Source organism: Scatophagus argus, chromosome 2, assembly GCF_020382885.2.
Source record: "Scatophagus argus isolate fScaArg1 chromosome 2, fScaArg1.pri, whole genome shotgun sequence".
Lineage (NCBI taxonomy): Eukaryota > Metazoa > Chordata > Actinopteri > Scatophagidae > Scatophagus > Scatophagus argus.
Window position 1 is genome coordinate 3,391,879 of NC_058494.1, and position 17,948 is coordinate 3,409,826.

The window sequence follows — 17,948 nt, forward strand, 5'->3', positions numbered from 1 at the left end:
TCAGTCTCTTAATTTGACATGAATGAAACGATCACATGGTCATGTGGAGGGTCTTTGGAGGGACGAGTGAAGGAAGGGGTACGATTTTTCTGTTGGTTACTTTAAAAATCTAGCTTACTGTTATTCCAAAGTTACCAACCCAAGCTTTGATGCGTGCTGAAGAAAGTATAACTTTAATTGTACTTTATATGTTATCTTCTTTTTCTTAACCCTACCTTAAAGCTGTGTTAAGTATTTTTGGCCACAACATATTATCACCAACCATAAAATAATTGTCCATTTACACAACTAGCAGAGACAAAATGTTAGCATTCATTTGCAGTTTGTTTCTCATCACCTGACATATATGCACACCTCCTAAGGGAAATATCTCTCTCTATGGGTGCTAAATGTACTGCTATGGTTTTCAGCAAGTCGCTTAACCATACTGTAGTTGACACATGTAGTTTGTACTCTTCGCTATTTTATTCTGCTACTGGGGAGCTTACAGTAGCTGTATCAAACTTATCCTCTCCAGAGAATTTTCATTGAAGTGCTCTTGAAAAGTTCTGTTGAGCCCAGGGTGGTGAGGTTTTGAGGGAAATACCAAGTCCAATTGCAAAAGGTCACAGACATCAGGTGGGTCTCTCTGAGAGAGCCAAGCCCTTATTATGGGCACTGACCTGTGAAATATCACATAGCCTGTGAGCATGCTCAACAAAATGATGCAATTTGAGAGGATGTCACTCCTCACCCCCAGGTGACCCCATCCTGGCACAGCAGGACAGGAGAAGTCTGCAGCCAGGGAGTGATAACGGAGAGCTTGCTCCTCTTTCTCTGTCCATTACTCTCTTTGATACCACCCTGTATTTAGGCCAGTGCTTCTCAAATAGTGGGGCGCGCCCCCCTGGGGGGGCGCGGTGCGATGCCAGGGGGGGCGCGTGTGACCCTGGGGAACATGCTTTTTTTGCCGTACTAGAATAAAGTGTAATTGCACATCCACTACAGTAGTTGGCAGTGGCACTCTCATTGTCAGAGTGTGCGCAGGGAGTATTAGCTCTATGGTGTAGCGGCTTTTTTGTACCGAGCAGGCGATATGAAGTGCAGTAAGCGAACCCTTAAGAGACAACATGAAGAAATTTTTAACAGGGATGAGAAGAAAGGCGGAGAGAGACGAAGATAATGAGACAAAAGTAACTCACCCGAAAGCTAAGACGAGGAAATATGATGAAGCATATGTAGCGCTTGGCTTCACTGTGACTACAGTGGGAGACGACAGACCGGTGTGTTTACTGTCTAAAAATGTTGGCAGCGGACAGCATGAAGCCAAATAAATTAAGGCGCCACTTGAAGACATTACATCCCAATCATGCTGATAAGCCGCTGGAGATTTTTCAGCCAAAACGTGCCGAATATTGCCAACAATCATCCCGCTTTGTGAATGCTACTTCAGTAAACCAGCGAGAATTGTTAGCATCCTATTATTACATATTATTAAATATTATTACATATTTTTATTACTATTATTTATAGTCGCGGCGGAGAGTGGGGGGGGGGCGCTAATTGTTTTCTACTTGCTGGGGGGGGGCGCAACAGAAAATAATTGAGAAGCACTGATTTAGGCAAAGAGATCCCCTTTAACAGCGACTGCACATCCACAGATGGCAAGGGTTGATGTCCACAAATGTCCAGACCACAGCAGACAATAAAATACTGGCAGAGGGCAGGCTCTCTGCAGATACAAACACCACTACACATTAGTAGCAGGACATAACTGATAAATTTGAGTCTATCCATTGATTTATAGGAAAATCTACCTGGCTTTATTCTTGTAGTAGTATACACAGTGTAATTGTACCTCAACTACTATTTCTCAGAAGAAGGAATTCATCACTCTTTACCTGAGGTCCCCAAGATTACATAAATGACTATAACAGTTGCATGGAGGCGTTAAATTGGTCTGGAGAAACCATGTTTTAAAAAGACAACTGTCTTCAGTATAGTGATGTAAGGCACACACACGTCCTGTGAGTGTCTTTGCCAGGAAAAAACAAAACAAGCAAACAAACAAAAAGCCATCTAAATAAGCATTGGTTGGGACTGAAGACCAGAAGACCAAAGATTCTATGATGGAACAAATCTGGGGGTATGGAGTTTAGCTTCAGGCTGGTGGCTCCAGGCTCTTTAAGCTGCTACTAGCATAACACACCTGAGTCTCCAAAGCCACAGGCTGTGTTACACTGTCTGTTCAGTTCGACAGTAACATTCAAAATACAGTAAAAACTTGTTATTTATTTATTAATTCAATAATTTATTATTCATTCAAGTGTCAGTATTACTATGTTTTTGTGTTCCTGCTTTGTCCGTCTCTCTTGTGATTTGTTGGTTTGTTACCTGTCCAATCCGTAGCGGACTGGTAGCAGCTGCACCTGCACACCTGTTCCTCATCGGTGTCCATTACTCACCTTGTTCAGAGACTATTTAAGACCGGCTCGCCCTCTCCATTGTTGCCAGATTATACTGACTCCCATTGTGGTATCTAGTCAGGCTCAGACTTATCTCTTGCTTCTCATGAATGATTGTTGCATCTAATCTGTTTTGTTCTGTGTTCAGGTTCGCCCACCTATCTCTGCCAGCTCCTGCGTTCAACTCCTGCTTTGTTCTTTCTCAAGATTCGTCTCTTTTGGATTTGTGGATGAATTTTTTCTGTTTTCTTACCTCGTGCTCTCACCTGCTGTCTGGCTGAAGAGAATTGTGACTTTGTGTTTTGATTTTGCTTCTGGATTGTTACTTCATTTCTGTAGCAAAGACTTTTATCTTAATTTGACCAGATTGTTTTAGTCTGCTTATTGGAGTCTGTTTTTGCTAGAAACCTAACAATAATAATGAATAGAAATAATAACCAGAGACATACCAACCGTACATACCGTGGTCAGACAGTCATTGTGCCTAACAATTAACAGTAACAATGCAATTTTACAGAATTAGTAAGAGTTCTCTAAAATGCGAATAAACCATTTATAAAAAAGATCCTTTTGCACTGCTCTGTCACCTGTGGTGGTCCGACACACTCTAGGTCTCTGGGCCATAGCTCTTCCATGGAGATTTGCTGTGCCTCATTGTTAAAAGGCCTACTGTTTTAGTTACTGGTTAATTAATAAAGCTGAATAATTTCCTGTCTTGAATTTTCCTACAATAACTAAAAAAAAATCAAACTCAAAGTTCGAACTATCCCTCCTGGGGTAATTTAATACAATGTCTCGCAACAGAAAAGAATGAGAATAGTCCAAATCAAAGCAGCAGAAGTTGGGATTCCCTAACTTTTTATTGTTATGACAATAAAAAATAACCTTGCATGACTTTTTGAGGGATTATGGTTTTTTTTTTCTTTTTTCCGTAAGAAAAGCTCATTCAGAGGCAAAGAAGACACTGTACAACTGTTGTCCCAGGCTGAGCAGTGCTAGCCATGGCTAGTAAACTGTTGTGTAAAACTGCCTTGTCACTTCTTGATACATTCCGGTTTACTAATTCTTTTCCCGGCAACTAGTGCCACACAAAGATATCCCCACCAGTTGTCTGACTGTTGCCTAATACTTCATAATCATTGTCATTTTTTGGGATACTGTTTCCAGGCAGTTATCCTCATAATGAACATTTCTTCATACCAAACATCATTACAACCGTAATCAGCATGTTAATAGGGAACAAAGAGGAGTGAAGAGAATGCTCTATTCTTTTGGTTTTTTTTATTTTTTATCAGATCAGCGTTAATTTGCTGAAGGCAGGAATAAGACCAATTAAATTAAAATAATAAGACTCAAACGCCTGATCATTTGGTGTGAAATTTTGCCTAAATTAAGCGACTAAGGCTACAGCAGTATTCTCTAGAGGATAAAATGCTGGATAGTTACTACATGTTTGGTGGTTCTATGTTTTTATCACTTAACAGTCCACTGGGAGAGAGTTGTTCATTCTCACAGATATTGGTTGAATTATCTCAGACCAGAGATAGCTTAATAATTTTTAAAAAGAGAACTATTTCCACTGCATAGACTACAGAGAAAGTGAGGCAGTTAAAAGTAGTTGCCTTGCTAACAGTCTCCACAAGAGTAGAACTCTTAAAACACTATACATTAATACAAATCTGCAATGATCATCCTCGCTTGTGTTAGTAGTAGTATTTGCACGGTGACACCACATATGAAACAGTACTGTGAGTCACTTGTCAAACTGTCCACTGCTTCTATAACATGCACTTGTTGCAAGGTTTGACTGACACCAAATAATGCAAACTGAAACCCCATACCTGTCATATCAGTCAGTGCATGTAGAGCCTACTGAATTCAGTCACTTCTCAATCTCGATGACACTAGCTGAAGAAGAAAAAAACTGTTTATTTAAATCTAACTTAAGTGTTTTGTTGAGGGAAACCACCAAAGGATTCACAAACCACTTCAGAAGATTTTTGTTTGTTTGTTTACCCACCCAGTCCAATAAAAATTAGCCCACACTGGATAAAAACTACCCATTCTGGCAACGCTGCTCACGTGACAAGCTCCTCCCACTGCATTATACAGTATATTTGACATAGTATCATGGCTATATCTGAAATAGTCACAAAATATAATGTATAGGATTTGTGCACAATCTCCTTTCTTTCTTTCTTTCTTTCTTTCTTTCTTCTATCACAGTAAAAGAATACATTACACATGCATTTCTGAGAACAATAACCAGGCTTCTGGCAAAAAAAAACATTCTGTGACCCCAAAATACCTCTACTTGAGAGTAACAAAAGTGCTTTATTTCCTTCTTTACACTTCTTTACACAAATCCGTGCATATCAAATAGTCAAAAAGGGGTCTGGTGGAAAAACAGATTGTATAACAAGCAACACACAGAAAACTATGCAAGCTTCCATAATTTCCAAGCGGAGGCTTTATAATAAACATAAAAACTATATTGCTGGATTTGGAATGTCTCGGAGCAACTGGCTCAGAAAGCTCAGCACAGACGGCGGGTCCTACTTGGCTATTGTAAGCTGTAGACAAGAAGGTGTTTATTTGAAGCTGCTGAAGCTGGTATTTGATTCAAAATGAGGTGTCTATCAACACTTTAGAGCTTAGGCTTGAGTTTGATTAGTGTGATGTCTGTGGAGAAAAACTCACGGAAAATCCTGGAAGAATCTATCACCTGTTTGCAAGTTTGAAACAGTGCAGCAGAAAATTGTTGCTACATATGGATGTAATACTGGGTTTTGAATTAAATTTGTTACTGGATTTGATCGACTGGACCTTTGGACTTGGTTGTAGTTTTACCCATCTGTGCATTACTATAAGACGTTTTTGTAGAGTTTCAACACTTACATAAGCGTTTGTGTGTTTGCTGATGGCATGGATTTGGATGCGGATGCTCCTAAGTGAAGTGACGATCGGAAGCCTGCAGTTCAGGCTTTATTTTGATACCAAGATTGTTCTGAAATTCAAAGGGAAACTTGACTTAGGACAGAAAGTAGGAGGAAGATGTTGATATCAGATGGCTAATTGGGAACGATACAACACCATTTCACGGTTATTTATGGATATAATACTGTGTTTTGGACTCACCAGGAATTTCCCATCTTTAATTTATGCTGCCACAAAAAAATGGTGCACACAAGTCCTGCTTATTAAATTTTGTCACTGTTTTGTGAACTGCTGTGATACTGGGTTGGTTTCCATAGCACACTTTTCAGTATGACAGTGTTCCCAACTTAGCAGTGCTTTGCCACACCTGTCTGTTCTGTCATACCTGCTTGACTCTGTTCAGACAGTGGTAGCTTGACAGCATAAGCTATAAGACTGCTGGTTCAGTTGTACTGTTGCACATGGGCTCATAGGCCTTCGGAACGGAGCTAGGCTGTGAAGTGAGTATTGTAATCTGGACTCTGTATACTCAGTTCAGTTTGAGGATTTAGTGTTTAATCCTGTCTTAATAACAAAATCTTTATTTGTAATGGCAACAATACGTGATTGAAATTAGTTTGAACACAAAATAAGAAGGACTTTTTGCTTTATTTATTTATTTATTTTTGCTATAGTGGTAAGAAAAAGACCTGAACATCAGTTCATCAACAAACATTCCAGTTCAGTAATTCAGCAACATACTGTGAACACAACTTCAATACACCTACTGTACAAACATAGAAATCAACTGCTGCATAGGCTTGTTTTGCAAAAAGTATGGAATATGTCAAATTCATAGTGATAAGAAGAAAATACAACCCAAATGTTGTTGGCATTAATTTATCCACATCTGATTACCTTGCAAATGAGCACAGGGCTTGTCATATTTGATCAATTTTTTATCCACTGAGGGACAATACTCCAGGGGCCAGATGAGAGAAGCTGAACAACTTTGAAGAAGAATTGTTTTGCTGAGTTGATTTACTGTCAACAACGAATAACTCGCCTTCATTTCTTTCCCCACGCATATTATGAAGGCTCCTTTGAAATTATGCGCACACTGACTGATCAGCTTTCATTCTTTAAGGTCAGGATGTTCATTAAACTTGACAGACTGACTGGACGATACTTTGAGGTGTTGTCACTGCCTTGACCTTTGCAAAAAGGCAGCATTAGACTTGCCATTTGGGACGTCTTCCTGTGAAGTGATAAACATTCTCTCCAACTGCTTCTCCTCAAACCCTATCAGACCTGTGATCTCAATTAGCCAACAACTGAGACGAATCACGGACTGGAGCTTACATGAGACAGCAAGGTTTCCTAGCAATGCCACAGTTGAAGGGATTCAAGAAAATAGCTAGTTAAATAAGTAGCACTAGAATGTCTTTCTCTTCCTCTGTCAATTTTCCTTCTTTCAACATTCCTATCTCAAATGATCCTTGAAGTTTTGCTTTTGTTTAACATACACCATCCAGCATCTGTTCAGACAGTGATATAATGCAAAGTCAAGCCTAGATGGACAGCTGCTCTCATCACTGTAGGTTTGTGGGTGAGTGACAGGGCTGGGAGTGCTGCCAGTAACACTGATCTTCAGCCACTGTGTTGTCCCTGTTCTCACATCATGTTACTTCACCTGATTACATCCTCCCTACAGAGTTAAACTGCCATGTGCATTTAGCTCTGGTGAGAGGGCCATGGTTTATGTGAGTCCAGTCATCATTTATTTGTGTGTAAAAATGACCTTTGTAGCAGATAGTAGTTAGTAGTCAGACATCCTTTTAAAATCATTCGTTTGCCTTAAATGTACTTTGAGAGCACATAATGCAGCTCAAAAATCACAAATAACACAATGTGTCCTTGATTTCAGATTCAGGCACTCAGAAGCAAGCTTCCCATTTCTAGACAGCAAATGTCAGTTTTGTTGGCTAAAATCAAAACTATAGCTGGCAGATTTTAATCAGATGCAACTAATTAAGCTGAGGTTAGCTTCAGCTCTTTTTTAATGTATGAAGTTGACTCATTTTAAAATTATCCTTTAAAAGCATCTGACAATTTTTTATTTGAATATAATTCTGTTTGGCTGCTTACCTTACTTACTTGTTTATATACATATTCTTGTTTTCAACATTAACCCTTTGATGTTCACTCCAAGAAAAAAAAAACAATGTATTTTTTTTTTTGGGATTTTTCATGTTATTGGGCACTAATAAGAATAAAAATATTGTTATTATTATTTATTTTATTTATTATTATTATTGTTTATTGTTAGCATAGCATACCTTGACTGAACGGTAGAGCTCACTCAATAAGGCTGATTTAAATTCAACAATTTTTCTATGAGATACAGTGACTCAAAATGTGCTCTACCAAATGACTGAGCAGACAGCCAAAGGGTTAAATGAGGACGACTGACAAATGATTGTGTGTTTGGTAATTAATGCTTGCTTTGGTAACATTGGGTGTGGGTTGCTGGAGTGTAAACCCAAAATATAAAGAGAGCAGCACAGCTGCTAACATTAACTTAAACCTTGATAACACTCAGGACTGGCTCCCACACAGTGTAACCGGAACTTATTTTAGCTTTTCAACTTATGTTGGAACAGATAAACACACCTTTTAATCCATTCTTTACACTCTAGCTGATGTATTTTTGGTTTTTGGAAACGCTACAAAAAAGTACCAGGCTCCAAACCCTTCAAATGCAGAGTGATACTCTTACTACAGCCATCCCTTCAGCATTTGGAGACATCCAAAGCTTTACAGTTGCTAAGCTATATGACTTGATGATATGGTTTTTTATTTTATTTTTACTTTTTATTTACATTTTATTTCTGAAAAACTAACTGTCCAGAAGGATGTTGTCTTGCGTGTGGCATCAAAATTCAGATAAAGGAATGACTGTATGTAAATACAACACAACCTTATTTGAAAAGGGGTCACATGTAGTTTCAACTCATCAGAGATGTTTGTATTTCTTTACTCCTTACAAGCACTCTTGTTATTTCTGAAGTGTGTGTGTGTTTATTCTATTCCCAGGAGGAGAGAAAAAGGGGTGTTCATCAGATAATACACCAGAACAAGAGCATGGCAAACAGCTTTCTCCACCCCAAGTGTGCTCTCTGACCGATCATGACACTACAACATATTGTCCGGAGCACCAGAGGAACAGGTGAGGAACGGAGTGATTGCAGACAGATGGGAAAAAAGAGTGAAGGTTCAAAGTTTTTAAAGGATTCACTACAGTGGGTCAAGTCAGACGCTCTTAGTCGTCAGTCACTGCAAAATGCATGACAGGTCAATTAGCTGAAACATCAAGCCAGTCACAGGATAATTGAATGAGGCTAATTCTACCCTTTGGTGCTCCGAGGAACATTACAGAATTCAAAGACATCTACTTGTGAATATTTTATGAATAATAAAAAAAATGCCTTTCAACTCACCTCCAAAGAGTGCTCTCAGTGACGCTGCCAATATGAAAGTCATAGAGCTTGGTTAGGATCAGGATCACCTGTAAGGAGAGGAAATTCAACAATTACAGTCTTTGCATGAGGCAACCAAAGTATGGAGAATTCTTCACAGCAGCACAATCTTTAGTCTTGATAATACAGAATAGAACTTTTGTTTAACTGCTCCTTAAGTGAAGGAGTTCAATTATCTCGTGCTCTTGTTTACATGTGAGGGTAAGATGAGCACAACAGAGGATCAGCAGATGTGTTGGTGCTGGACTGTTTGCTGCAAAGAGGAAGCTGAGTGTGCAGCTCTCAATACCAGCTGACCCACTTTCCAACCTGCACCTCTGGTCATGAGATTTGGGTAACGACCGAAAGAATGAGATCACAGATACAGGCTGCCAAAATTCTTCACGAAATGTCTGAGCTCACCCTTAAAGCAATAGTTTGACGTTCTGGGAGATAGACTTATTCACTTTGAGAGAAAATACCACTCTCATTTCTGTGAATTAAAAATGACGCCACAGCCAGCAGTAGCTTGTTAGCTTGTTGTAGCTGTCACTGTGAGGTTGCCAGATAACAAGCAGAAAGTCACGAAATAATCCAACTCATAACTTTGTGTCGAAATCTCAGCAAGAAGGCGATTAATTGTATTGTCCCAAAACATCAGACTGTTACTTTAAAGAGAAGGTTGAGGACTAAGACATCAGGAAGGAGCTCAGAGAAACGCTGCTCCTTTGCACTGAAAGAAATCAGTTAAGTCTGAGAAGAGATCCACAACATGCAGGATGGATTACTGCACGCCTTGGGATTGCTCCTGGAAGAGCTGGAGGACATGGTTATGAAAAAAGACATCCTTCTGCTATCTTATTTAGCCTCCTACCACTGTGAACTGGACCTGGATAAGCAGTGGAAAGTGAATCAAAGACCACAGGATGTGTTGGGTACAGTAGTGGAGAAAAACACATTTATAGTTCCATATGATCTCTTAATTTATGTCCTCAAAAATCACAAAATTTTGTAACACAGTTTAAGCAAACATATTAGATACTTTTTAAAGGTAAAACTGTAGACCTGTAGGTGCTTGACAGTAAAACATTTGGTGTGTTATGGTATGGTTTTTACAGTTACGGCACTGCAGCTTAATTTAACAGGTATATTATTGATTGTACATTTTGAAGTTGCCGTATTTGTATATCTGTTTAACCTGAATTAAATGAACGTTGTGATTTTTGTGAAACAAAAAGTCCCTGCTGCTTAAGGCCAAAATGCTTTCACAGTAAATTAGTTAGGGAAGAACTACATGGTTCTGGGAGTAATAGATTAGCATGTTGGAAGGAGGTGCTTTGCATAATTATCTATGCTATAACCAATGCTGCGTATGTTACGTTCACACTTAGATTTCCTCTTGACAGAGTGCACTGCTGTCCTTGCCCCTGCGGAAGAACTTGATCCAACACTCTGCGTTCACAGCTTGAGTCTCTGCTCTTTTGGAGAGATAATCAGCAGGCGAGGTGCTTTGATAAGCACAGCGCAACTCCTCAGAACAAATAGCAAGACATGAAGGCCAAGTCTGTCGCGACAGGATCAGTGGTCAGATGTGATACAGGATCACAACTATGTTGCACAGACAACTCGCGAGAGAGATGAGAGGTAATAAATTTAACCAGGAGGACTGTGACAGTTATGGTCTAAAATCCATGAATGCCATGAAAAAAAAAAAAGATGAGCAAACACAGGGAAGTGCATATAGGTAAATGTTTTGCATTCATTACACACTTCACCTGACCTCAGCGGAGGAAACATCCTTTTACATAATAGATGCTATTTTCCTCCATCAGTTCATGTGTTGTGTGCTGTAGTGTTTTCCTTTTCTGACTAAACGACTGCTGCTCTTCCTCAATAGCATCCTCAGCTCTCATGAGCATTTCCCTCCACACAACAAGCTTATTCTTGTTTAAACAACCTGATAAGCTTGGCTTGAGTCACTTAGCTGAGAGGGGATGCAATAGGTGTGCTGATGCCTTCTGACAGGCATCAGCAACCAGGGCTAGATGAGAAGAAACTGAATCTCTGTTCATATTGGAAATGTACCAGTGTACTCATGTCCTTGTGAAGCTCTGAGGCAGGACCTTTCCACCTCCAGCTGAGCTTATCTATCCCCACAAGCCCTTTGAGCAAGCCAGCCAAGCACCAATGACCTATGCTTCTTGTGGGAAGATGTGCCACATGCCCAAGGGATCCTCCTATTAAGACTGTGAACATATGGTTCAGACCAAGCAAGACTGCAGTGCCAGGGAGAGGGCAGTGCTGAAGAAAATGAGAGTAGATTCTTACCATACCGCATATAAAAACTGAATGTGATCATATGTGCATTACTTGCATATTTGATGGAAGTGCATATGTGCGTGCCATGCCAGAGTAGAGATGAGTTTGTGTCAGGGAAAGAGTGTGTGTGTGTGTGTATGCTCTCGTGGGTTTTGTCATATCAGAGATGTGTGGTCTTCACTGCTTGGGGGTTGACACACACAGACATGAGTCTTCTCATCCCCACATGACAGTGTGGATCTGAATTTCATATTGAACAACCAGGACAGCAGATGATAAACAGAAAAACTACTATTGTCCCTTCAAATGCTAAAGAAAATCTTAAAATGCCTCTCAAAAATGTCTTTTCAACCACCGTTAAAAGTCTCCTTTTAAAAATATTTAATGCTCTGCGCTACAGACCTGAACAAAAAAACCCTGGGGATTTTCAAAGAACGACGTTAGGATACTCTCACTGTTTAGTTACATGCTCACTCACAAATGTTCATGGTCTTTGTTCAGGAGTCAGCAGGAGTCATGGAAGGACAAACGTGCAACGCACTTTGACAGGATGTCTGTATATTTCAAGTACTCTCTCCCCTTCTGAAACCCCAGTTGACTTGCAATTACTGATTCAAAATGTCAGTCACATTGCACTTGCATTAGCCTTGTTGCCTCAGTAATTAACCAGCTGTGGTGAAAACATATTATTAGCATAAATAAATGTCCCCCTGTCCTCAAAGAGCAAGTTAGTAAGCGCCAAACACAATTTTGAATATTGGGTCAGCTCATAGCAGGCAAATGGCAGTGTTAATGACTTGCATGGAAAAAAAAAAGCTCTTTCCATAGCAGTAGTTTAATTATGATCATGACCTGAAGAGTTCTCACCTTCATTGTCAGGTGATGGTAGTGCAAGGCAGCTTAGTAAGGCCATTAAACGAAAGGGAGGTCTCTACAAACATCAGCAGATGAATCTGTTCATTCAAATATGAGAATGGATCTAATGATAATCCATCCATCTATCCATCCATTTTCTATACCGCTTATCCGTCAGGGTCGCAGGGAGCTGGAGCCTATCCCAGCTGACTACGGGCGAGAGACGGTGTTCACCCTGGACTGGTCGCCAGTCAATCACAGGGCCAACACACAAAGACAAACAACCATACACTCTCACACTCACACCTAGGGGCCATGCAGGGTAGCCAATTAACCTAATGTGCATGTTTTTGGTATTGTGGGAGGAAGCCGGAGAACCCGGAGAAAACCCACGCAGGCACAGGGAGAACATGCAAACTCCACATAGAAGAGCCCAGATTGGGATTTGGACCCGGAAGCCATGTTCATTAATCCTGCATCATAAATCATTTTACTCTATTCAAAGGCCCGAGTGGCATCAAAGTAACCAATCAAAGCAAAAGAAAAGCTTTAAAATTAGAATCTATGGTACATGGATCAGACACTTTGTATTCCACCTCAAACTATTTCAAAGAAGTCAGCTTTGTATACTCCATTCTGAACAAAAGAGCTCTCTGTGCTTTTGATTGCAAAATGTCATGGTACTCCAGTATTGACAGTCTCGCACACAACAGAAAACAAGCTTTTAGTCGTCTGCAAACAAACGTCAGGATAGTCGACACCAGAATGGAAGCTGGAACTGATCATTATCTAGGAGTGATTAAGCTTCTCAGCAGCATGTCAACAGCTGAGCAATTACTCTGTCAATTGCCAAGAACTGTTTATGAGACAGACTGTCAACTGGTGGCAATAGAGCCACCAGTTGACATTAAGGCAAAGCAGAAACATTTTGAATCCTTTCACACAATTTGGCATGATCAAGAGGGAAAATGAAGCCATTGACTTAATGGCAAGTGGATAAATACACAGTGAGATGTTTTGGAAGAACTGTATGGATCATAAATAGAGGCAAATAGACAGCTGAAATAAAGAAGGGCATAACAATAGAGCACATGTGGCATAGAGGAATAAACTGTCAACTGTTGCCTTTGTTTTCCTGCTCGTAACAAAGAGAGCTCTCCCGAGGATTGCAGTGCCTGTCTGTTCATCATATTGGTTGAAGTGTCGCTCCACCTGTACAGCAAATGAAACACTCGGTAACAAAATGACATAATAGCAAATGACCATCAGTTTTAGTCTCTGCCCTAATAATGTCATTTTTTATACAATTCATCAAGCGAGGCATCAATCGCAATGACAAAGCCACAGAAAATTATCCCACAACTTTGTAAGTCCACTGAGCTCCTCTCACATTGATAAAGTGCCATATGGCAGCATAACAGACAAAGTTAACAGCTACAGTATCTGGTCAAGATACAGAAAGATATTGCTCTGAAGAGTTGATGGAGACAGAAGTGAAAGCAGACTAAGTGTTGGCTATTACATTTGTTATGTGGCCAGAAACATGACTGCAAAAGAATGCTAATATCGGTCTGTGTCCTGTGGCTGACATGACTAATGACTATTTTGCTAATACAACATCTTTGCAAGAAAAGAAAATTGTGGAAAAAAAGTGGAAAAAAAAATCCATTGTTAATCAATTATAGCACTGCGACAGTAGTCAATAGAAACACCAATAAAGTGTTCACATAATGATGAATTAACTGAAACATCTGTGCCATTGTAAAACAAATTGTATATATTGACGAATGAAGATAAAATTATCATTTCAGGCTAAGGAACAATTTAGTGCTATCAGTGGAAACTAGCATTATTTGGACAGCAAATGATTACCTCAAATTAAATGCTCTAATTATATTAAAGGAAATTCTTGAGAAAATTTGGAGCAAACAGCAAACAGACCACTCACGATATAATATATGGACAGAGCCTTTGGGTCTGGAAAATGAAGCCAATGTTGGAATACTTTAATCTGCATTCTTTCTCATGGCCACCAGGTGTCAACTCCAATGACTTTGAAAAGAATTTAAATGCAGATAAGCTAATGAGTAATAACCCTACTTCTTATTTTATTTACCCCATTAAACAGTTCCCTTATGAGTTTATGGTCTCGTTTGATAGTTTCAAGTCTTTAATACAGCATGATGCTCATTTTGCAAATTATGCTCACATTTAGAGTAAAATAGTCAAAATAGTCCTAGCTATGCTTTAAGGGGTGGCTACTTCATGACTGGCAAGCCACTACCACAGCACCCAGGTTCTCAGTCAGATCCAATAAGCACATCTTCCATCTCATCCAAATATGGTCACTTTTGGCTCCAAAAAAAAGATGGCTGCAGTCATAATGCCAAACTTGAGCCTTCAAACACAAACCAATGGTGACATCATGTGGGTTTACACTTAAGACAGGCATATGTATCATATAACAGAATGTTAATTTTACATTGGTAGGATAGTTATTCTATGTATAGATTGAATGAGGCCTGTAGGATTATGATGAACTGCATTTTTTAAAGAATTAAATTAGGGAGTGACTGACATTGTTCCTGATTGTTGAAATGAGAGATAAAAGAAAGACAGGGTTTGAATTGATGCTCATGATCCTCTGGATGTTTCTTTCTATTTTACTATCAATCAAAGTCTTTTCTTCGCCAGTGAGGATCTTCAGATATTCGTCTATTCCGCATCTGTGTGGATTTCATTGTGCTAACCATCAGGCTTGTTCCACAGGACAGTTGATATTGCACAAATAGCCCAGTGTACATATCCAAGCTCCCATCTCAACCTTAAATAATGTGAGGCTTTTGAGTTAAATAAAAGAGTTGCACAAACTGTTGAAAAGCCTCTATGTTTTGTGTTTCTGTTGTGTTGTGTATTTGAAGGTACTGTAAATTGTCAAGTGAAAGCACCAAAATGTGGATGTACTGTACATGTCACATTATAAACATTCTCCATTAGCCTTGAACAAATATGACTGTCACCATTCTGAATGTTGAAACGAACTTATGAAAGCCATTTGTGGATGAAAGGAAGTGATTAAGATGTAGAATGAGATGTGTTTGCATGTGTAAATGCAGTCCACCAGGGTATCTGTTAGCTGCCTTACAGCCCCATCAAGGCCACACCAGGGAGGAGGCTGTAATACACCCCTTCTGGACATCACTCACTCTGCAGTTTCCACCTTCCCTTTCCCTTTCTGTCACTCTGCTTCTTTACACTTCCTCTCACACTTTGCATCTCCATCTCTCTATCTGAATCACTTCCTTCCTTCGTTTATTTTCCTCCTTCCTCATATGCCTCCTTCGAGTGAAGTCCTCTCTCATTTATTGCATCCGTCATGTGCCTTTCTTTCTCTTGTTCACTTTTGTTCTCGTCCCTTCATTACCTCACAAACTCTGAGTATTCCTCACAACTAAAGCTAGCTTATCTGTTTATCTGGGCTTGTCTTTTCTCTCTTCACCTTGTACTGGTCTCCCTTGGTTTTACTTCGTCTTCCTTCCTCCCTCTTATCTTCATTCTCTCACTTGTTTCACATATTCCCTTCCTAATGCAGCCCAACCTCTGCTCCTCACCTTCACTCCGTCGTCTTTCCTCTGGTTATCTCTTCGTAATGTTCCTTCCTGTCTCCTTTCTCCCCTCTTTTGTCTGCCTTGTTTAGTTTCCTTCTCTGTCTTCCATTATCTCCACCTGTTTTGGCCTGTTAAAGTAAACAGGCATACATTTTGAGTTGTATAGTAATAGAATCATTTTTTATAAAGGGTAACAACGTAATATCTCCCCCCGGGCTCTGGAGTAAAATTTTAAGTCTGATGCTGTCTTGTGTTATTATTTCTTTGAGTTGACAGATCAATATTTAAAAGCGCAAATATTGAAAGCTCCACTAATCTGCACTATTTTTTTCAATTATTATTTGATCAAAGAATGTATAACATGAAAAGACTCGCTCTTAGTAAGCACCCACTGCAGTACAACTCAGTCCAATAGTCTTTTTGTCTGTTTTAAACCACTGTTTTGCTTTTATGGTCCACAAACTCAACTCTCATCGACTGTCATATTTCCTGGCACAAGAGGGGACTGTTTTTGGTGCAAATGGATGGGTGTAAAAATAGTAAATCTGTTAACACACTCACCTGAACAACTTACTCAAAGTGGAAAGACTTGATCACCAGTCACACTTCATTTTAACTGCTGCAGAAAGAACTTGACAGTGAAAATAATGTTTACAAGGAATCCAAATGCTTTTAGTGTCATTATTCCATCCATCCATCCATTTTCTATACCATTTTATCCGTCAGGGTCGCGGAGGGTCAGGAGCCTATCCCAGCTGACTACAGGCGAGAGGCGGGGTTCACTCCGGACTGGTAATGTGAGGTAGCCAAGTAGCCAATTAACCTAATGTGCATGTTTTTGGTATTGTGGGAGGAAGCCGGAGTACCCGGAGAAAACCCACGCAGGCACAGGGAGAACATGCAAAAAAAAGATTTCATTCACTTACTTCACACATGAAAGCATAAAATTCATCTCCCAATCTTTTTATCTCGAGGCATGTTTTTAATATATATAAAAAGAAATACTCTGCTTGGAAAAATAATGACAAAAAAACTAATTACCTCAACATGTTCAAAATATATGTGCCTTAAAGTACTTATGTTTCTGTATTGTTTATAATGTCTGCTGGATGACAACTGGCCTTCAAACTAGTTGTGATGTCGCAAAATTCTGCTTGTACATATACGCGTCTGAGACTCATGAGTCACAGCAGCTGAATGTGAAAACAAACTGCAGATACATCATTCTGCACAGCAGCTCTAACATCCAAGTGAGGTCACAACAAGCAAAACACATTTTTGACTGGAGGGGGACTGCAAAGAGATTAGAGATTTAATCATAAAAATGTCATTTCTTTGCTCGCTTTTTCAGCTCTTAAATAGCAATACTTTTTCTTTTGCGTAACTTTTCAAGTGACAGATATCATATCGGAGCCAAGGCTCTTCATTGGATTGCTTTATCACTGACTAGTGCAACATACGTTTCTGCTTGAGCAGGTGGCATGGCATTCAAAAAAGAGTTGGAGAATCAATATGGTGCCACAAGGTGAGGCAAAGGTCAATTGATAAACCAATCAAGTGGCCTGCATGGCAGGAGTGAGATTGTGAGTCTATCTGCTTTATCACCAGGACTGGACTTGTACAGACTGTGGGAGGAATAACCTTCCCAGCACACCAAGATAAACCTGTCATATTACTCTGTGCATTCCCTCCCAAACAAAGTTTTGCTTCCATTTCACACAAGCACACTATATCCCCCCTCAGCTTCAAAGACCTGAGATAGAAACGTTACCATAACAACCGCTGTCTGTAAAGCAGTTGCAAATGTTCACAGAGCTCCAGCCATTCTGGATCCACAGTTTCTAAAAGTCCAGAGAAGCCTGCTGCTATCTTCTTCAGACAGGATTCATAATTTGTCAAAAGCAAGGATATTCTGGCTCGGATGATATGAAAATGCTGAAACGTACCTAAGGTCAAAAGGAAATTGTAAAGTGATTTCTTTTACCTACGCTGCCTTTCGCTGCACTGCCATGAGCCGGCTGCCTATATGCAAAGCATCACACTGAGCTGCTGAGTTTGCTGCATTGGTAGGAGGATGGAAAAAAAAGCAGTAAATCCTTCAGATTTTAATCTGTATTTTCCAGTATTTCTTGGCATTTCAGTCTCTTTGTACAGTATACCTGGAATGCTTTGTTTTGTTTTGTTTTTTTTTTTGCATGAAGACAGTTTCACAGTATAATGTGAGATGTCAGCCTCATTCTAACACCTAATTAGGCTTAACAAACTCTAAAAATATTCGCAGATTCAGA

At 39.7% G+C, this 17,948-nt stretch overlaps 1 protein-coding gene across 4 annotated transcripts in view; it reads right to left on the bottom strand.

The window, feature by feature from the left end:
- The window catches only part of sorcs3 (sortilin related VPS10 domain containing receptor 3), a 187,809-nt gene that overhangs the window by 100,859 nt on the left and 69,002 nt on the right, over window positions 1-17,948 (bottom strand). For 3 of the 4 annotated variants that reach the window (XM_046401487.1, XM_046401497.1, XM_046401506.1), the window contains exon 2: window positions 8,861-8,928. In XM_046401487.1, the coding sequence (XP_046257443.1) occupies window positions 8,861-8,928 (68 nt within the window). Of the gene's footprint in view, window positions 1-8,860; window positions 8,929-15,663; window positions 15,759-17,948 lie in introns of those variants that run through there. The other variant, XM_046401516.1, reaches the window with a different exon arrangement.